At 36.4% G+C, this 22867-nt stretch overlaps 1 protein-coding gene across 3 annotated transcripts in view; it reads right to left on the reverse strand.

Annotated features, from left to right (window-relative positions):
• MINDY3 (MINDY lysine 48 deubiquitinase 3) overlaps nt 1-22867 on the reverse strand; it is a 60477-nt gene that overhangs the window by 15475 nt on the left and 22135 nt on the right. For all 3 annotated transcript variants that reach the window (XM_074865084.1, XM_074865093.1, XM_074865099.1), the window contains 2 exons: nt 19961-20031; nt 18700-18780 (listed from right to left, as the gene is read on the reverse strand). In XM_074865084.1, the coding sequence (XP_074721185.1) occupies nt 18700-18780; nt 19961-20031 (152 nt within the window). The remainder of the gene's footprint in view (nt 1-18699; nt 18781-19960; nt 20032-22867) is intronic.

Genomic DNA, 22867 nt, shown 5'->3' on the forward strand with positions numbered 1-22867 from the left:
AATCCCATGCATCCTCTAACTTAGCATATCATTCATTTCCAGTATCCAGAAAACTTGAAAAGTTCAACTAGTCCATGTATTTGTATCTAGGGGAAGAAAAAGTAACATACCTCCTTCAGGCAGCAAAGCTGAAAATGTGACAAACATCTAACAAAAACTTATTTCAGCTGCCCAAGCTGATATTTCATCCTATGTGCCAAAATATATCCCCCACCACAGCCTTAAGAATTGCATTTTGATGTTTCCCATGCATTGAAAGGGAATCCCATCAACAGCTAATTACAATAACTATTTCCAATACTAAGTACAACACGTCCCAAAAATCCTGTTTCACTTGTTGGCTCTTGTGATACACAAACAAGTCACTTTATATTACTTTGAAAAGTTATTCTCATCAGTAGTACCAGTTATTTTAAGATCCTATGTTTACCCTCAGAGGCAAAAAATACTCTTCATAAGTTTTAATGAAAACATTCCAGAAGTTTTCATTCTACAAATCAAAAGCAGAATGTAATGGCTAAGCCACATTGAAATTCTGGCTACGAATTTTTACAAAGATCCCACCCTGAAAGACCTGTTGTCCTTGAAAATGAAATCTGTTTGCATATGAACTGCTTTTACAGTTCTACGCTACCACTGTTGAGTGGTATGTGGAAGAATTACATATTGTAGCGCTAACTTTCTTCTTAAAAATTTGCCTAAAGACAATATAGAAACACTGATAATTTACCAACTATTTAATCAGGTCGGCAAGAATGAAGATTATTTAATCTGGTTTTGTATTACAGAGGAAAGTGTGTATTTTTCAATGCTATCATCAGTGGCTTAAGCCACCAACTTTTCCAAAACTGTTTCCGAAGAAAACAAGGTTGATGGGATCTCTGAAATGGATTTCCATCTCTCTAGCTGACTTCTGAATCCATTGCCCAATTTCAGTTTTATCTGATGGGGGAATGGAGTCTCATAACTAGTTGTTGAAACTGGAAGCCAGGCAGGGAGGAAATGTACAGGTTTGTGTGCCCACCAAGAGGGAAGGCAGAACCCTGCCATGAATCGCTGCGTTCGGCAACAGGTAGACAACTCCCATTCAAACACGGCTGGTACAAGCCTAGACTTGTGACTGCCCACCTCGCTCTTGTCGGGAGAACTATTGCAGGAGACAAGTGGTAAGTATTTGTGTGTGTGGGAGAGGGAGAAAGAGGTGCAAGACAGAGATGGAAAGGAAAGAGTAAAAAAAACATTTAAGACAGGGTCTAGGAGACAAGCTGCTGGAAGACAGGCTTCAGATGGTTGGCTCTTACACAACATGCTCTTAGAAGCACTTCCATATGTAGTTTTAAATTAACATGACTTGAAGTAGTTGTACTGTTTCACTACCCAGGGGAGCAACCTTAGGTTTCTTCAGAGAACATTGCTTTATTAAGGTTCACATCAGTTTTGGGGGCTACAGAGATGGCAAAGCATTTGGTGAAGGTACAGACAGTTCTGACAGATGTTTGGAAGGGAAGTGGCAGGAAGAGACCAGACCAGAAACCCAAAAAGCATTTGGTAAAAGCATAGGTCAAATAAAGAGTAGAACAATGGGTTGACTTCCACTTATCTCTTTACTCAGCTGATGAGGGTATTCGAAAATAATTGCAGTTGATGTGGAAGGAACAGATTTCCAGGTAAACTAAGATAAAATTCTGCTCCACCTAGGATAGTGGAAAATAGTCTATTACACTTTCCTATCATTTATGCTGGAGAGGAACAGAAGTCCTCATCCAATGACAGCCATCCACAATCCAGTGTTCTAAAGATTTTTGAGTCTGGAGGAATCAGTTTTATCACTGTTCCTGGTCCAGATGTAATGGTGGGGATGCTGGTCAACTTACTGAGGTCCTCATAACAAAACTGCCCCAACCATGTCAAAACCACTGGGATCCTGTTCTGTTTTTCTCTGACTCAAGGGACAAGTTAAACTGGGTGAAATACAACATCTGTCTCTTCAACCACACCCACCATCAGAAACACAACTAAGAAAGAAGTGGCAGTTTTTAACAGTGTGGGAAGTAAAAAGATAAAATTCTGATCAATCCTAATAGTATGAGACTACCCAAGCAACACCTGATGTGTAGAGGCAAGAATGTAATTCAGTTAACCTCACTGTGGATTTGGTTCAAAAAGAAATTTGATTTTAAATGTCAATAAGGTTCTTTTGGAGATTATCTTTTGAAAGAGAAAAGACACTTCATACAATCTTAGTGATGTACTATGTAACTCTATCATTTGGATGCATGGGTCTTTCACACGTGACCAGAATGCGTTTCAAATTGGATAATGCTCTAAAATAAGAATGTGAAGCTTCAGTTCCTCCTGTGGCTCTAATATATTTGCAGCAAATCTCCAGATCCTTAAGAACCACACCCAATGTCAGTACCCCAGAGGACAGAGACACACAGAGAAGGTGAAGGGATCCTGCTACCGAAGCCAGAACTGATGAAATGCTCTTTACAGCCTGAGAAATAACAACCCACTTAACTGAGGGAGACTGAATGCAGCTTTATTTGGAGGCAGGGAGCAGAAGTGTCACACGTATCACCACATACACAAATGAGGTTATGTGTCCTAAAGGTGTCAGATACTGTTTTTACTTGCAGAGACTGGCTAGGAAGTGAACCAAATAATAAAATTTAACATAGTTCACAAGTAGGAAAGCCATCATCACCACAGAAGTAAAAATAGGTTCGAAGTCTTGCAGTGATATAAAATTTAGTTGTTGATTTTCATTGAGATTGAGAAGATTAAATAGAACCTGGGCATTGCTTGGAATTAAATAACAACTTTTTTATAGGTCTTCCTAGGAGCTAATGATCCAATCAAGGAAAGAGGGAGAGTCCTTAAGATCTGAAATGGGAGGCTGTTATTACCATCATACAAAGAACTGAACAGGTATGGAAAGGCCGTAGATCTTGTTTCCTCTTAGGCACCACTGAATTGATGTTGAGATTGCTGAGGTATACAGTTACTGCTTCTAAAAATACTCACCAACATAGCACCTGCTGTCAGTTTAGGCGGAGTATTGTGAAGGGTCCTTGAAAGGGACAGAGTTAGAGAATTATGCTGTGGCAAAAAAGCAAATCAAATCCTAGAGCCCTTACCTGTAAAGTCCATACTAAAGCATCTGATGTTATTTGACATAAATGTAGTTTGAAAGACTACCAGTTTGGCTCTGAACAGAGAGATGGCCAATGAAGACTAGTTCAAAACTCTCATTTGTGTTCAGGGACATCATCCACACCAATAGTCTGGAAGGGCTACTATAGCTGTGGCAGTGATAGAAGTATCCTCTACAGAGTGCTTTATAATCTTTTCTTGTGCTGGCTGGTGGAATATGAGACTGTTCTGTGGTGTATTATCTTCTATGAGCAGAAGCATTAAAAAATGTCAAACAACTGGAAAATACCTGCAGAATACTTGAAGGAGTAAAAGATTTTCCTGATTGATAGCCATACACAGAGGAACTGAAGGAAAGGTCCTTGACTTCGCTGTCACTATACAAGAGCTCTGCATTCACTACTGTTTCAGAATGGCAGGTGTCCTCCATTCATGACTGTGTGATCCTCCCCAGCCTTAAGGAGGGGCTTTGGGTCTATCTGGGATTCAGAAAAAGCCCAAATACAGTAATTTCCTTGAACAAGAGAGGGAAGAAGACACAAGAGGAAGCATGCCACCTCCAAGGTAGCAGAGTTCTTATCACGGGTCAGAAAATAAAATACAGGCCTTGTGATTCAGACCATCAAAAGATGAGAGTTTATCTGAAAGTGTTCATCAAGGGACAGAGGTGGTGGTGGTGAAGAAATATGCATGGCAATACATTTGTTTCAACAAGGTGGTTGAAAGGAAGCAAACTAGCTCTAGCTGCACTCTGCCTTGTGAATAAGAGTGAAAGAAAGAAATTATTTCCTGTGAGGGTGGTGAGACACTGGAACAAGTTGCCCAGAGAAGCTGTGGCTGCCCCCTCCCTGGAAGTGTTCAAGGCCAGGTTGGACGGGGCTTTGAGCAACCTGGTCTAGTGGAAGGCCCCCTGCCCATGGCAGGGGGTTTGGAAATAGATGGTCTTTAAGGTCCCTTCCAACCCAAACCATTCTATGAGTCTGTGATATGATGAAATGATTGCATTTACTCTACAGCACCTGCAGTACCCTGCTGGTACTGCAAACAGAAGAGAGTTCTCAATAGGACAGAATGAGACGCTACATATGGACTACTTATTCAAATCCTTTTTCACCTTCACCCATACTAGCCAGACAGAAAAGGAAGCCTACTTGATGCAAGGGTGGGGTGAGGCTGTGGAGGAAAAGCAAACAGAAACCAAAGAACAAGAATTAATAACAGAGAAATCTACAGTGAGCACACTGTCAGCCCATCCATCTGGAAAGCAGCGTTTTTAACATGTACTCAACTAAGTTATGAAAACCACAATATATGCTCCATTCCAGTCGGAAAGGATGGTTTAATGAGACAGCCAACAAAAAAAAGCCACAGCACTGCAGTTTTTCAAAAAGAAGAGAAACTCAAACTACAGTGAATACATGTTTAACAGTTATATGGACACAGATGTTGGTGTTTTAGATCAAAACATTACAAGAAAGCAACAATTCACTTGTTGACACATTAAAAAAAATAAGAGCTGCTTCATCATGTTCCCTGCTTTGAAGGACAGATTATAAGAGATTACTGTAAAACAATAAAGATTAGGTATAAAGTCCTTTTTTTTTTTTTTATTCGCAGTTACTAACTTGTTTCGCTCGTCATCACCAAATTAAGTCTTTGTTTTGAAAGCAAAAATACGTTACTGGCATTATAGACCAGGAGTCGCCAAATTTGAGTTTACTGGAATTCTTATCTAATTACTAAATTACATGTTACCCTCCAGTCACAAATTTAATCTGAAAGGGCAGCTTCTCAAATTACCTGCTGTCTGCTACATTCAGGTCTCCATTTGTTTTTTTTTTGAGGACAGAATACAGTGCTATACAAATGACAAACTCTATTCCTAAGAGGAATCAAACTAGAAGTGGACAAATTCCATGGCTTATGACTTCCAAAAATTTCACAATATAATTCACACAAGACAAATGGTAACTTCTATTATTGTGCTACTTTTTTTGCTACTTAAAAAAAATTAATACCTGTATTAAATACTATTTCTATATCTAATAGTATTTCAGCCTATTGACATTAAGTGTTTGCTATACAACCTGTGGTGAACATTAATATATAACTTTATTTGGCAATTACAATAAGGAGGTGGGAAATGAACAAGTATGACAGGAAGATTTGATAGCAGAGTTCAAAGCCAGTGAAGATGTACTGCAGAAATTCAGATCTCCCTAATTACAGTTCTCACAGTACTGAAAGATGCACTTAATGTTGGAAACCAGCTTCAAGTGTTCAGTTTCCCACTTAATTCTCTCTTAATTCCCATGTATTTCTCTCTTGGGATGATGAAAACCCTCTGGTTTTCTTCAATCCAGAATGATGACGTATTTTTGAAAATGGACTAAATTATTTTTTAACTCAAAAATGACAAAAATGTTTCTAAAGGACAGTTATTAACCTAATTAATTATTCTAACAGTAATATCTTATGGCTTTACATGTGAAATGTATGAGCTCTATGAAAAAATTCAGAAAATATATTAATAATACCATGTAATCCACTGTTGGTTTGTACTGGTAAGTAGTCTTTTAAGGAATCTTTATACGCCCATGTGTTGATACATGTATGGAGAAAATACTAAATATTCACAAACTTTACACATTTTCACATAGTATAAAAACAGTATCACCTTTTATGTTCATATTTGAATTTGGTATTTCAGGGATCTAATTCCAGTAGTAGAATAGAGCAATTAGCTTCTGTGAAAAACAGTATGTTTATTCTTTTAATTAATATAAAACTTGTGATAGTCTTCTCCTTAAAGCTGTATTATACAGTAAACCCATCACACATTACACCAGTTACATTAGTTTTCTTAACTATACATAGGCAGTCACTGAAATTCTTTTCTGGTAGACCAAGATGGCATTGGACTCCCTATAATACAAACTAAAATGAAAAATATGTATTAATATATTTCATACCCTTCTTATGTAAAACAAACCAGCACTGGAAAAAATGCACTTAAATATTGAAACGAGGTAACTTCAGTTTGAGAAACAAACAAATATATCACTCAGCTAATCAAATGCAACTTCTGATGTTATGTAAGAAGAGAAATAAAGACAGAAAATTAAGGTAACGTCCTACATATCACTAAATGTGCTTCACCTCTGCTAGGAAGAGTTAAAAGTTTCGGCCACCACAGACAGTCCCCACCCCACCCCACCCCTTTTTTGGTATTTTTTCCCTCCTTCCACATTTAGACTTTCAATTCATTCATTCACATATCCTAACCTGAAAGTAGAGCTGCCTTATCAAAACATGTTCTTCTGTACACAACAAAGTTGTGATCAGTATGAAAGGACGCAATAAAGCGATGAAAAACTAATTTTTGACTGCTTCTCAAAAAGTGTTTAGAAATGGATTGCTAAGGGTATTTGTGATAGTACTTGTAAAGGATGAAATCAAGATGCTGTTTCCAGGTTCACTCTGATGTTCCCAGGGATTCAATAGCGGTCACGTACATTAAGGTTCTGTGGATCAAACAACAGCTAAAACCCAAACTGATTTCAACCAGGTTCCTGCCATTTATAAAATTACTTAAAGTCTCCTGGAGACATACAGATCCTCTACACAAGTTGTCTGTCATGCCACATGTTTATTAGGCAGTTGGGAAGTTTTGCAGAAAGCAGAGTCTGGCATAAAGTTTCAGAACAGGACTACAACAGTTACTATTTTAAATAATGGTTTTTATTATTGAAGCATATGTTGTCATGTTGGCAGTCTTGTTTAGTGTTTCTGGTTCCCTGCATCTATCCCAGTACGGTTTGGGAACATGGGAATAAGGCAGGCTGAACAGAGAATAAAAAAATGTCATCATCTACTTCCCAAGCATATATGGTGTCCTGCTGAGAAAGAACATCTGGTCTTCAGACCTTCTGGGGAAAAATGCAGAGACAGAAAATGTCCACAAAATAATTTCCTTGTTTACCCCAAGAATGCTTCACTGTAAAATCTTCAATAGATATTCAATAACTGTATTTAAAACCTCTGTTTCATAAGCTCTGTAATACATTTAGGACTTCAGGAAATTTTTCATTTTCAGGAAGAAAAACTCTAAGGAGAAGAACAAACCTGAGGAATCAATCTAGAACATGTATTTTAATAAGCAAGCACAGATTAACAGCCATTCATATAGATTCATCTTCTCAAACAGAAGACATGGTGGGCATACCATCAGTTCGTATGCTAATTATGGAACTGCCATTAGGGCATGCAGTGAATACTAGATTTCCAATTCTAAATCTCACTAAAAATGGGTAAAATAATATTCCCAATATCATTATCTGGTAAACAATTTCTGCAGTTAGTAGGCTGTAATTAGAAGATAAAAAGGAAGGTGGCTTGTAGAACAAAGAATGGTTGGCGTGAGCCTGGCACTATCAGAGTTTATGATTTCTACCTATTACCTCATATAAGGATACATTCTACTTACCTATCATGTCTCGTCATTGTGATACTACAAGCGTATTAAATTCAGTAGTTTGGAAGACAGTGAGTTAGATTTTGGGACTCAAAAAAAAATTGCATGGAAGTAACTCAATAAAATTTTTCTTAAAATTCAATTTCTGGAATGATTCCATAAAGAGAAACCCTGACTATGAATACACTATTTCCTGTTCTAAACTGGTTAATTTACTGACCCTCATTGGTTTAGAAACTTTGACAATCATGCATATATACTTATTGAAAGAGAATGGAAACTAAACTCAGCTTTTTTCCTCCCTCCATGTGCTGAGGTTGCATCTTATGACTAAAACAGCATCTTTTACCTCTGACTTATCTCCTTCATAAATACAGTGGAAAACTGGACCATACCATTGCATTTATATACTTTCTGGAAAGGAGTATTCGACTGCATGAAACTAACACCCTTTTTTCCATTCTTTACTTGATGCCAGATTAACTATTAAGAAAGCCAGTATTTTCTTCCTAATTGTTTGCATACTATTCAATGCTTTGTAAACCATCAGGAAATGAAAGCGCACTAAATTTATCGAAGTCAAAGCTTTTGGGCTAAGACTTTAGAAGGTCTTTAAGGGAACAAAAGGGAAATTTATGTCCTTCTCCTCCATCTGCTCAGAAATACTAAATGAACTACAAATTGCTTGGGATGTAATAATACCTGCTCCTCTATCAAGAGTGCTCAAATAAAAAGCACAGTATTATTTTGGGGATATTTGAAAAATATCCAAATATATGCAGAAAGCTTAAGTGTAAAATAATTTTGAACACTAAAAAGCCAAGGTATAAACATCCAGATGAGAAAAGGACTTTTGAAGCAGAATTGTATTTTTCAGGCCAAGATCTACTGTGAGCTTACCATTAACGCATACACAACTTGGAAGCCATCAGACAGACACTGGAAGGATTCTAATCTGTGCTGCATAACATTCAGTAGCAATGACCCAACAGAAGAAAGGAGTCTGTAAATCAATTACGCAGACATATATATAAACAATACCTAATTTCAGAACATTACCAGCAGATTGGAATAGTTGCAAACATAGCACATGCCAAATGCAGAATCAAGACAGCAACTGGTAAATGTTAATGCATCAAGTGAGGTGGATATGCTTTGTGACCGGCAGAAAAAAAAAAAAGCAATGCAACATATGAGAGCACGTTATATTAAAAAAGGTGTGTTTAAAAAAAACTTCAGGTCAGTACTCACTGGATGGCTGTATCCTATTGCATTGCTATCTGAGCAATAGCATAAACAATACTTCTCTATTTAATATAGCTGAAATATAGCTAAAAACAGAATAATTGTGGCAGAACTGATCAGGACTTGTACCTGGAAAGGCCAGGGGACCTGACTAGTGGAAGAAGCAAATGATGGAGGAAAGAGCCATCAGCATTTTGTTTTTCCACTTGATTTGGAATTAGGTGTAACATTTTTTTATGCAATGTTTCTGTAAATATCAATTTGATTTATATTTAAAAACTGCAGTACTATTAAAAACTATCAATCTATTAATCATATTTTAACACTGAGTCAGGATGCCTATTCCTCCAAATTTGAAAAACAGAATATCTACCCGTCATGTGATGGCTCAGGCCCAATGTCTTCGCTATTGTATCAAATATAGCTGGAACCAACATTGATTTCACACCTAAAAGGGATACAGAATGATACAATGATGTTCTTGGCCTTTGTTTCTATGCAGCATGTTGACTTTCAGAATTTACTTGATAAAGTGACTTATAAATTATAAAACTGCAGTTAGCAATGTCTTTGATGCATTTACTGTTTGCAAGCCACTCTGCATATACTACCAAAACGAAAGAAAAAAAATTAAAATTTGTTTCTTTAAAAACCAGCCTCTCATTTGATAGGCTAACATACATACAAACTAGATGTTGCTCGTAGCCTCGTTCCTGAAACAGGAGGCTGTAATTCCTCCTAGATACTAGTAAGTACTCCTATGGGGCAGGACCCAATCCATTAACTTCCAGTCCCCAATTCTGATTTACATGTGGAAGTCATTCATTCTAATATGAGGAAAAGTACTCCTCAGGACTGCTCTGCCTACACATGGACAGCAAATGACCCACCATTTCTATACTGCTTTCTGCATTCTTCACAACAGGTGCTTTACACACTCATCTCTACTATCTCTTCCACTAAAGATATAGCTAACTAACTTTCAGAAACAATGTATCATTTAAGTTACAGTAAAAATATTGTTTTATAGAGATGAGTGCACATTAGTCTCAAATATGTTCCCCAAACCTACTGCTAATCTTTAAAAATCAGGCAAACTTTGTTCTTAACCAACTGAAATGCAAACTCAGCAAACAAAGTAAACAGAGCATAGGCTTTGACGGGAACTAGGAAGTTGGAAAACTGAATAAATAGATGACTCTTAGAATCCTTTTCTTCCTAATTGTATTTAAAATAGATTTGAAATGATGAAGGAATACAATTTTTCTAAAAATGGTTAATGTTATACTCATGGTCATTACTTACAACATATTTCCATTTTAAGTTTTCCAATTAAGAAGTGCTCATACAATGTATTAAATAGAGAGCTTAGCAGTTCATGGGAAATTCCTTCATTTTTCATTTGTGGATCTAGAAAAGGTTCTCTTCATTGTGCTGGCTTGCTTTCCTTCCTTCTTTCATCCCTCCTTCCTTTGTTTCAAAGGACATCTCATGCAACAAGTGGTACTGTTTTATTTTGAATTTTTAGATCTAAATTTTGCTGGATCAAAAGTTCCTATTGGAACGGCTGGAACTACTCCCCATGCCCCATTTTACAAGTTTTCATCTAGGCTTGGAAACAGTGTGCAAGGAGTCAGTACAAAGTGACACTCTCATCTACCTCAGCACAAACCAGTATCAAAATGTGTAACATTCCAGGAGAAAACAGTGACACAAAAATTGGAACAACTCAAACACATGAGAAGTGATATCATCTAAGCAGCCCTATTCTCAACTACTTCACGTATAAAAACTGAACCTCCCCCTTTGAAAGAAAACAGATGGATGAGAAGTCTTTTCCCAAAAGGAAGTGATTTGCTTATTTGCTTAGGGGCATATACAATTACATTTCATGGTCTGTATCAGTCAACCATGAACAATGTCCTTAAATGATCATTTTGAAAGCTGTATATAATGGGATGAATGTTAAAAATTTTCTAAAACTTTAGAGAACATATAGATATGACTAAATGGCTGATATTAGTCAGAGAACTGTGGTAAACACAGCGAATATAATTCTTTTAGGATAGTAAATCCCAAATAATTGTTTAGATTAACATTGAGTCTTACATTTCTCAGTTTAATGACCTCTACATTACAATTTCTATTTCTCAGCTCTAAAAACAAATAATGCAAAACCTCATGACTGAGTTATCTCTTTATGATCTGAGCAGTAAGTCCTCATAATTGCTACTCATTATTATGGGATGCACAGCACTTCTGACAAGAGCAATACAAGCATTACAGGACCTTGACATAATTCCTAAATATTCTGACTTCAGAGTTTTTGCCACAAATTGCTGAAATGCCTACCACTGACCAAAGAGTCATATCTCTAGTGTTCAAAGATACCAACTTCTTTACCATCAACCTCAGGAACTGGAAGACCACCAGAATGCTCTTTAATACTTTTCTCAGGCAGTTTCCTCAACATATATGGGTACTTCAGTCCCGATAAAAGTCAATCATGTGATCTGAGATTCCACGGTTATGGCTTTCTCTTCCTAGCTCAACATTGTTACTTATTGTACTAGGCTAAAAAAAAGAAAATAATCTGTATAGCTGGATTGTCACTTCAAGGCCTCTATATAACTGTGTGGCAGGGACTTGCATCACACCCCATCTTTCTAGTCATACCTGAAAGACCCCAAAATCCTGAGTAACTAGAGTCCTACCTGACTCTAGAAGATAGAGAGATGATCCTGTATCAGCAACTCTAAAACCAGAAAATCCGCGTCAAGCCCACTAAAATCCTGAAAACTTTGGCCAGTCTCTTGACTCTCTTTGATTTAGGATTTAACAATGTACATCATAATCACAGTGTTTCCAGTCTACCACATTAGAATATGATTTGGCCTCTGTAAGATCTATTACTGGATCTCTTATGGCACACTTATCAATAAGCCCTAACCTTCTAGCTCTGCAGATTGGCCCCACCTGCCTATCACAGACATGTACACCTGTCACGGTTTGAATTCAGCCAGCAGCCAATCACCATGCAGGTGTTTTTCTCCCGGTGAAACAAGGGAGGATAAAAAAAGAGAGAATTCATAGGTTGAATAAAAAAAACCCCTCACAGTTTAATGATAGTTACAAAACAACAGTAAAAATAGGAAGTCCGAACAGGTAATACACAATGCAGTTGCTCACCACCCAGTGACAGCACGAAAAATCCCCCCGCACCAACCAGAAGCGGAAACGTGAGAGCACCTGCCTCCTTTATATACTGAGCATAACATCCCATGATATGGAATACTCCAATGACCAATCCAGGCTCAGCCCTCCAGCTGTGCTCCTTCCCAGCCCAAGGAAAGTTAACTCTATCCTGGTCAAAACCAGGACAACACCTCAGTCTTCCCACCCAACCCTTCTGTTATCTTCTGCATACCTCTGCTTTTCTTGGAAGTCCAGAGTTCTCCAAGACACTCTGCAGGCCTGAAAGGATGTTAGGGAGGTGGCAAAACTAGAATTAGCTCTTTATCTCTTAGATTGGAAAGGGCATACTTGGCTTCTTCACAGCCTTTTCTTCTTTCCCAAGCCTTGTGCAAGACATGAAAAAGAACACCTCCTGAAGAAAGCTGGTATAGCCACTCTGAGGAGCTTTGGTTTCTCCACTATTTAAAAATTCTTTTAGTACAGCTGAAGTACAGACCATCAAAAACTAAGAGGAGATAGAGATCTTATTTTTCCTTGCAGCTATCAGTTGGCTGCTCACTCCAACAATGTGGGAAACAGGAAAATAAAAGGAAACTGAAACATTTCTCTTGACTAAAGCCAAAAATGTATGATGGCTAAAGTTTCTCATGAGAGCTACCTCCACTTAGAGCCAAAGCTACATTTCTAATGAAAAAATGAGAAATACAGAGACTTCATAAATGACAGCGCTCCCGATTTATTATCTTTACAGAAAATAAAGCCACCGTGACTTTGGGTAAATCGATGTCGTGAGCTTGTTTCATTGAAAACAAGTATATCACCATACACTCTTGCATCACATATAAAGTCTCTTTTACAACAATGAGAAGTCTAGACAAAAATCTAGAAGTTACTTGAATAAACGCTGGTGTGAAAATCACTTACATGAATGAAAATAGCGTAGGTTTCCCCCTAGAAATTCTCCCAAACAAACAATAAACAAAGAAACTGCCCAGAAGTGCCTGGTCATAGACAGAAACACACATCTGTAGTAGGAACAAATTCATCTGCAAGTAGAACTGGAGCAGACCCACAAAGAGCAGAATAAGGTTTCACAGTTATGCTCCGTGATCTCACAAAGCTAGAATAGGGTAGGTACCTTACAGAAGTATTTTATTTTGAGGTGCCCCCTGCCAACTATGAGACCTCAAAGTTGGCCCTTCTGCTAGAAAACAAACAAACCCTTATGAACTACTGCGTTATTCAGAACAATTTAAATTCATTTAGCAACAGCATTTACACTATGAAGCTTTAACCAATCGGTAGAGTGACTTCAATTCTCTCTGGGGGCCCACAGATCCCACAGGAAGCACCCTGCTCTAACATTCATTCTAAAAAGGAATCTCTTCCTGCAGAAAAGAACTCTTAAATTAATAGCCAATAGAAATATTTGAAGATTCACTGCTGATTTAGCCAGGTCAGAGCTATTGTCAAAAACAGAGCAGCATTTGTTTCCCTGTTCTTGATCAGCACACAGAAAATTTAAACCTACTTTAGCTCAGAAGTTATTTCTGTAGTTGCCTCACACATCTATACCATTTGTATTAGATATCCAGACTGTCGCAACCAGAACCAATTCCACTTACTCATGGAAACTAAATACTCTGAAACCACATCCTCTTGTGACCATTTCCTGAAGTGGAATTCTTCAAAATCTGATTTTGATTTCTTCTCTGATGAAGAAAGACTTTTTAAAAATTTGCATTCACCAGTCATGGGAGCAATTAACAAAAGTTTGCTACCTTCCCAAAGTAGAAGAGTTCCTAAGTTAACAGATAAGTATAATTTATTTGGATATACATAGCTTACTTCTGCAGAGACCAGAGTTGTTCATACATACTAGTAATAGTTGAATTTTTACACATGCATCTTATTTTCCTTCATGGCCACTGACATTCTCTGTTGGTGTTCTGAGATTAAATGCTGTACCCAGTAACAGTCCCCCTTAGCCCAGTTCTGGTAAACACCACTGACCCAATTCAGGATCTCCTATAGCAGTGTCAGTGTTTGCTCAGGTGTCCCTCTGTTGAACTTTGATGAAAAAGATTGTTAAGGAAGAGAAGTGAATGTTCTTTCTTCTGAGAGACAATACTATCAAGGATGCTGAAGAAAGGCCCTGAGAATATGTAGAACAGGTTACAGTGATCAAAGTTAGTAAAATAAAAAAATGTAATCCAAAACCATAAGTACAGTCCCAACACAGCAGAACAGGCACACTTTCCCTGAAAAGCAATAATTTGTAATTTACTCAGATGTCTCAGCCAGGAGTTTCCTCTGCTTATCTGATTCTTCAAGTCTAGAAATGCTACAATGCTGTAACTGAAAATGGATAGCCGATTCTGTTGTGCTTCAAGACCTGGGAATAGACTAACAGAATTTCTGAAAAACTTATACAGCTCTGAAGTGTCCCCATGGACAGTTTCAGTCACCTGATGTCACCAGACACTCATTCCATGCTGTCTTTTCACTTTCAAAGAGTCTGAATTCAAACTTGCAGACCATGTGAGAGTTTGCATGTCAGCAGATAGTATTTACAACACAGTTATTAACCTACTGCTGTTCCTCCTATTGTTTGCATTGAAACATTTTCTTGTTATATTTCAGGTAACGTTTCAACCTGTTGTTATTTTATACAGTGTCTGACCACACTGACATTCCTAAAAGTTCTGAATAGTCTCAGCTTGTCATAACCTCCTGTGTTACGAGCATCATAAAAATAAACAAGAACTGACCACACAGCATTTGATGGAGAGCATCACTGCCTTATCCCTTAAGTAATTTAGAGCTGCCTCACCTTCTCACTCTCTTTGCTACAGTAAAAAAAACCAGACAGACTGTAACTTTAAAGTTGATTTTTAGAGGACATTTACAATACTGTCTATTTGCCTTAGCACCATCTGACAAAGCATGCAGAGATACTTAGTGTGTCAGGTGAAAGCTTCCTTGTTTGTTTTTGTTGGCCAAAGGCCATTTGAAAGTTTTCTTATTCAGTGAAAGGAAGGGAGGGCAGGGAGAGGCAGAGGCTGCTTGGATTTAGTTGCCTATGAAGAACCTACATACCCACTTTTTCAGGTAAAATCTACCTTGTTGCAAATGCAGAGTCCATGACCTCTAGGAGTAATAGCCACCCTTATTTTTTCAGTAAATTTGGATTATTGAACATTAAGCAACTTCCTGGGCTTATACATACAAAGCTGTAATTGAAAGAAAAAAATATGCTGGTACTAATTACGGATCTCTGGTAACGTTTGTCCCCCCTCCCAACTATTCACACAAGTTTTTTCAGCTCTATTATGATACATGTAAGTATCAGAGTGCTGAAGAACTAATTATTTACATAATACAAATGTTCACATGTCCTTTCCAACTTCATTACACACTCGTCTGCAGAACAAGCCGTAGTATTTTTCCTCAATACAGTCTACCTTAGAAGCTTCATTTCAGATGTTTGCAGGTTCTATTTTCTGTCATCTAGAAAGAACACTTCCACTAAACTGGGTGACAGTGGAACAAAACATTGTAATGAGTATTCTCATGTTTCCATGTTTTGTATAGGAGATTATCCACTGAATTTCAATTTGTTGTGTCTGCCTCGTTGCCTCCAAAATATCTAACTGTAAGTAAATATTTGGTTGGCAAAAGGTCAGCTAAGTCCCAGGAAGAAAAACTACTGCTATTCTTTTCAATAAAATGTGCCTCAACCAAAATTGCTGTTTTAAGGAAAAAATTATTTCTTAAATTATTTCTTTCTACCTCCAATTACTTATAGTAAAGTGAGGCTAATAGCATTTCTGTACATACCAAATGAATTTTGACAATCAAGATGTGGAGATGGAGACCATGCAGATACAATAAAATTTCTTTTATTTTAGTAATGGGTAGACTTTCATTAAAACTAGGAGTTGACTCAGCTGTCACTGTTTAAGGCTATTTCATGCAGCAGCAGTTACAAGAGAACTTGAGGCCAATTACACACTTGAGTTCATTTTTTAAATTTCACTTTAAGCTATAACTGTGATCTTCAGATCAAAGATGCTGTGCTGCATTTTGCTCATTCATTAAAATCCACTGAAAATGTAGAAAGTTTTAGAATGGCAGCTATTCACAAATTTATTTATTTTAGAAAATACGACTGAAAAACATTTCTCTGCAAGTCACAGATACAGCAGAATGGTCTGCATTTAGAGTAATGCAAATATATTCTGGCAGACAGCAATAGATGTCTATAGTATTTAATTTAGAATGTTCTGAGATAGAAAGGCTAGATGGATGATTGTTCATTACACAGTTAAGAGAACAATGTTTATTGCTGTACTCCACATCAAATGTAAAAATCTTTAGCACTATGGTCATTCATTCAGAACAGCAGCCAACTTTGAGTAGGTTGGTATGCAGCATTTGAACCTCCATGCTCAAGAAAAGTCCCCAAGATAGCAGTGAAGATTCTGTCCTGATCCCTAATTTCCCCGTGCTACTTGTCCATAGTGACAGTAGCCTAGGAAGACTGTTTTTTTTCTAGGTTTCTAGGCCAAATTACTCAGCAAATGACAAAGGTGACTACTATTTTGCTTAACAATTGCCCAATGTTCTTCTATGTAAGCATAAGGGTTTAGGCTCCTGTAAATCATATGCAGCTTGAAAGAATTAGAGCTGTATTTGTGTTTTTTTTTTTTTTTCAAATCTAATCTGCACTGCTTTTGGCTCCATTTTCCTCTTTCCATTCTGAAGATTTCTTTCTCATGTAATCAAACTCACCATCAAGCTAGAAGTTACATCCCCAGGATCAAGCACCATCTAGACAACTACACACACTACTCGAACAACTTGCTAACTAACCATTAGCAATGAATTCAAGTTTCTTCCTGTAGTTTTTGGCATGAAGCTTCAACTGATAAAATAATGTGCTGACACGATTCATATTTCCACTGTAGCTGACATCTCTGTTCCACCTGAAATGGTCACCAACCTTAACTTTAGAAAGTGTGAGGTCAGACATGCAAATTCAAGGACTCTCAGAACTTTTACACAACTCCAGCTCCTGCTTCTTTTCATCAAAAAAAAATTTCTAGGAAATTCTTTGCCAAGCTCATGTTGCTTCATTTTCCTGCTTTTTAGTTCTGAAGATACTAATCACAAGCTGATGCTTTCCACAGCCTAACTGGAGTTCAGTGAAGAAAGAATCACCAAGCTGTATTGGAGGTGTTGATGCCCAGTTACTTTAAAACCTGCAAACAGCCCTCAACATCCTGAAATAAAGAGCATTAGAAATGTATTTCTAACTGGAAATGGTCACTGCAGACACAAAACATTAGAAGGTGCACTTAACATTCCGGACAGGTATACTTGACTTGTATACCAGAGTGAATATGCCTACTTGCAACAGACCTATATGACAGGGTACTGACTTCGGTGGCATAATTCAGAAAAACTGTGGATAAAATCTCAAAATTGAAATAAATAAAACTTTACTAAGAAAGACTGTTTGGGGAGAGAGTAAGGCAGAAAACAAACATTCAAATGAGGATAAGGGTTTTTCTATTACCATAGAGTAAGGAAGAAAGAGCATTTATCTTACACAAGGTATTCAGGGAAGTTCTAATAAAGCATTTGCATCAGAATCTGCAAAAAAATATTCACTGCGCAACACAGACTAATTAAAGGATTTTTAAATTTAAGTTTAAATATTGATACACAAATTCAGTGTATAGTGGAGGTTTGTTTGAAGTTTTTTTATAAGAAAAAACTTTTTTATAACTTTTTTATAAGAAAAAGATTAGGCCAAAATTTTCCTTCAGGAAATTTAACAGCTCAAGAAATTATGGGTTTAACTTTGTTATACGTTCTAGTAATTATTTTCAACATTCATACCTAAAATATTCATTTATTTGTAAGATATTAAGTACAGGAAAGTTCATTCCTAATAAGTACTAATAAATATACTAAGTACCATTTAAAGTTTCAATAAATATTTCTAAACAGAAACAAGTGTTCTATAAAAATAAAAAAAATGTAAGGAAAACAACTTACTATCTTCAACTAAAGACACAGAAATTGTCTCCTCAGAAAATTTGGTCTAACATTTTAAACTGAGAACTCATCTCAAAAGCATTTTATATGGTCCACAGATTACACTACATATCTGATAGAATAAATACAAGGAATTAGCATAACAGTCCTGATAGCTATTTTTAACCTAGAAGAAGAAACTATGGTTATAGATTAAAAATTGTGAAAGTACTGTCAGGGAGATTAAACTACTAACAGGCACCTACACATAACTATTTACTTTTTTATATCTCTCTTTCACTATAGAAATTTAAGACAGTACTTATCCCAATTACGGTGTTCTAAAGCATACCCTTCCCCCAGCCCAATAAATTAAGCTAGAACCAAAAGACTTCACTAAGATTTATGACATATCATTAAACCATGTGAGTAACTCTGCCTTCAAGGGATGAGTTAATTAAAACGTTTGGTGACTACATTTTTACATTAAAGCCACATGAAATTCACACTGTAGCAAGATCTGAACTTTGAATTTATGTGGTGTTTATCTGCCTCAGATTACCCAAAAATCACATCTAACATACCTTGGCAAAAAAGACTGTGAGGTGTGTTTCACTGCCAAGAATCCAAATGGGAAATTTTGGAGATTTCAAATAGGAGCCAACCTAAAAAGGTATAACAAAATCAGAAACACAAAGCAAACCCAGAAAACTCACCTCATCAATGATCAAATTAACAACAATTCAGTTAGTGGAGTCCCAGCTGCTCTGAAAACTAATATAAAATGTTCCATAAAATGACAAAACAGTGTGAAATATTTAGATTCTAATTTTGATCACTGATTTCTGTTTGACTTGGAAAACAACATAGTTTATGATAATTAACTGAAATAAGACCTCAGTGAGATTGTGGTATCAACAATATCCCTTCAACTTTGGAGACATGCTTCAAACACACTGCAGACAAGTAAGTACTCCTATGTTTAACAATACTATAATCAGATGCTAATCAGATCAAAGTCCACTTGACTTATTAGCTGGTTTTGGATAAACCAATTTGGAATTGACATTTATTTAATAAATGAAGGGGCAGCTAGTTACAGTCAATACACCAACGTTCTGCAAATTACATAATCCCCTTTAACCCTGAGCTGAGTTAAAGGAATTCAATGGAGATCGAAAAGAAAGCAAAGAACAACCAAAAAGCCTTTTGAAATTAAGAGTATCAATGTTGTTTCAAAAGTAATGTTTGTAAAGCACAAAAGTTCTCAAACTTTAAATCAAGAAATTCTGTGTCGCAATGGGAAGAAACAATACTGACTAGGTTGCGCTTCAGTTACTTTCAGATGTTCACAGATAAATACATACAGTAACTTTTAGGTCTTGAATATAACATATTCAGAATACATTTACTTGATAGTAGTTTTACCATTTTTACTTATGGTTATTTATTTTAAATGGAAGACAGTGATAGCGTAAAATGAGAACAATAAAATGGCAACATTCACAATAGCAAGCCACTTTGGGACTTCAGTTTTATAACCATCTACATAACTTGCATTAAGCACTATTTTAGTAAAAACATAAGCTTCTAACTAGCTAAATTAAATTGGTCCAATAAAGTTCTAATTTAAATAGCATCAAACAAGATTTACTCAATAAGATGCACTTAACAGTTTTATCATATATCTGTTTTAACATAGCATTCTTCTCAGTTTTAATTTGAACATACTTTGAAACTTCTTTAATATCACCAACTGTACACAGCAAAGCTTTTAGTAATACTGCCAAAGCCCACAACAGCTTAATGAAAGAAAAATTTTAAATGATGTAGAAAACAGCTTACCTTACAATATCTCAGAGATTCCATCAACGTCAAAAAGCCTACTGTTGCCTGTTTATGTATACCAAGAAGTTCTGTTCAAATGAAAAACACAAAATTTATTCAAGAAAAATCTGCATAGCCTCTCTTAAGCCATTTTTTCTTACTTTCAGAATTGGTCAAGTAACAATTTTAAAAGTCATGCAGTTTTAGCAACAACGGCAAATCATCGAAGTATAGTCTAAAACCAGTAATAATTTCCCTCTCTATAAAATAAGGAAAGCCAAATGGATGGTTTTAAAAGTTTACTGTTGATAGCCTCTTTTCAAAAGTTATTGGATTTGGTAGGAGATGAAGTATCTTACACCAAAATTATTCTCAGAAGAATTTAAGAAAAATAGCTATCTTGAAGGAAAAAAAAAGTATATAAGCATATATGTATTTATGTATTCCCCCCCCCCCCTTTTTTTTTTTTAAAGAGTTCCCTGGCCATACTTACCTTAATCATTTCACATTCTGAATAATAAAGCATAATTTTGCAAATAATACTTTTTTTAGTAGGAAAGAAAGCATTCCCTCAATTAGATTTTCTGTACTGACTTCCACTTAATGTATCATACAGCTCTCAAACACACACAGCTGTCAGGAATAGCTGAAATATTTATGTACTACCAATTGGAAGAGCACTTACAGAGCCTTATTTGAGGCTCTCTTAATAGAAAATGGGAAAGTACTTCAAAATTGAAGCTTAGAAACTAGTTATAAGGATCTGAAGAAGCTCTGGGTTACAAATACATCATCTCAACAGTGCAAGTACTGTCTACTTGGAGAAGCTCTGCTAGGTCCCCAAACATTGCCTAAACAAAGACCAGCACATACTTGATCCTGCAAATGCACATAGGAACATACACCATGATCAATTTAACAAGGTCTGTGTTTCCCTTTTTCAGAGAACATTGACTTTCGTATTTGAAAGTTCCCTCCAAAACACTCTCAACTATACTTTTTAACATTTATCAACATCAGCCTAAAACGATGAGGTCTTTATCCATGGGCAAAAGCCTCAGGACTACAGCAAATGAAGAAAATGGTTCTAAATGAAAAAAGATTTCTGGACTTCCAGAAATCAATTCTGCATTTCATTATAACTCACAGCACTAGGCATGGTATCACCAACTTCAAGTTTACCTCGCTGAATTTTGCAACAGTGCAGAACAGTTATTATAGTAGGTTTAACTTTTTCCTCTACTGTTAAGCAAAAAAACCCCAACTCCAAAAAACAAAACCCCCAAAAGTTACAAACACTAGTTTGTTCACTACCTTCTTGGCCTGGAAGTATAACTCCTTCCTTCGAGTTGTCAGCTATACATATTAAAAGGCTTTCTTTGCTGTGCAGAATTCTTTGATCTGAAACTGTCCTTTCAAGGATTATCTTCAGACTCGATTGGAATTAAAACATTCAGGGGTACATAGATAATACTTTGCAGAACCCCATTATCTCACTGACTTATAGCTGTGTTGCTATAAATTGCCATATGCTGAGACAATGCATCCTTTCTTTGAGCTGAGGGCAAAAGAGCTAGTTGAATTAAAAAAACCAGTGAAGGATTCCTCAAAGTAGGTTGTTCAGAAATAGCACATATGTGCAATGAAGGGAAACGAATGGCAGAAGTAAGCAATAGTACATTAAAGAAATAATTTTAAACACATCACATGTATTTCTTAAAAATCATTAACAAATATCAATGTAAAGTTCAGTCTGCTAAACAGGATAAAAACATAAATAACAAAAAACATAAATAGGAGCTGATTCTTGGAACAGAACAGAAAAGTCACATATAAATAATATTTACTATTCAGAAAATTATTCAGAAAAAAACCAATCAGGTTATTAAGTATTTTGTTCCCCAGACAGATAACTAGATGAGAACTTTGACTGATAACTAGAGAGAGCTGGGATCCTGGCTACAATGGTAGTCGCAGAGTGTGAATACCCTGAATAGCTAGTAGTCAAGCTACATAGATTGTGTATCTGAAAGCTATTAGGTTAACTTTAGCCTGTAGTCACTGGCCTACACATGCCTCCTTCAGAATTAGTCAACAGAGGAGGACACAAAAGCAAAAAATCACTCTTAGACGACTTAGGAGGAAACAAAGGGAGACGAGCTGGGAGGATATTCATCCCTGTGAATATCCTCACCCCACAGAAAGAAAACACACCCCTGGAAAAGATCTGATAACACCAAAGATCAGCTAGGAAAATGAATATGTATGCCTCTTCTCAGAAAGTTAGTTCCTTCTTTTTTGAAAAGCACTTTTGCAATGTACTCAAATTTCTAAAAAGGGAGAAAACTGGAGCCTTTAAAAAAGAAGGCCCAAACTAATGATGGTTTTAAAATGTAATGATACTGTCACCGACCGTATCAGAATACCGCCACCTAGTGACAACATGAAACACCACAAATTCTTGGCACTAAGAAAAAGCAATTACAGCATTATCTGCATTCATATTAAATTGCTACACTTCACGTAAGAATGACAGTCTTTAAAAAGGAGGAAAAAAATCTACCTCCCCATATCTTCCTACTGTGGATAACTCTGGCAAGACAAGAGATTAGAATAAGAAGAAAAGTTTAAAGGCAAATATGTAGATAGTCAAAGAAGAGGGATCATTTCACTGGTATTTGTACTGGTGATGCCCGAGAACAATTCCAGTTAATAACTCCTACTCTATCTGGAAAATATGCAATACTGTAGGCGTCAGAGCTTTGAGTATAATCTGTAAACTACCTGGTAATTCCTCAGGTTTGTAACTCAGTATGTTCTTTGTCACTGATAAAATTACTGACAGTACCTTTAAAATGCTTTTTAAATAATTTCCAAGATTTATTTATTAATTAAAAATTGCTTATCTAAACAGTTGAACAAGAG

The sequence above is a fragment of the Strix uralensis genome, chromosome 1, assembly GCF_047716275.1.
Source record: "Strix uralensis isolate ZFMK-TIS-50842 chromosome 1, bStrUra1, whole genome shotgun sequence".
Taxonomy (NCBI): domain Eukaryota; kingdom Metazoa; phylum Chordata; class Aves; order Strigiformes; family Strigidae; genus Strix; species Strix uralensis.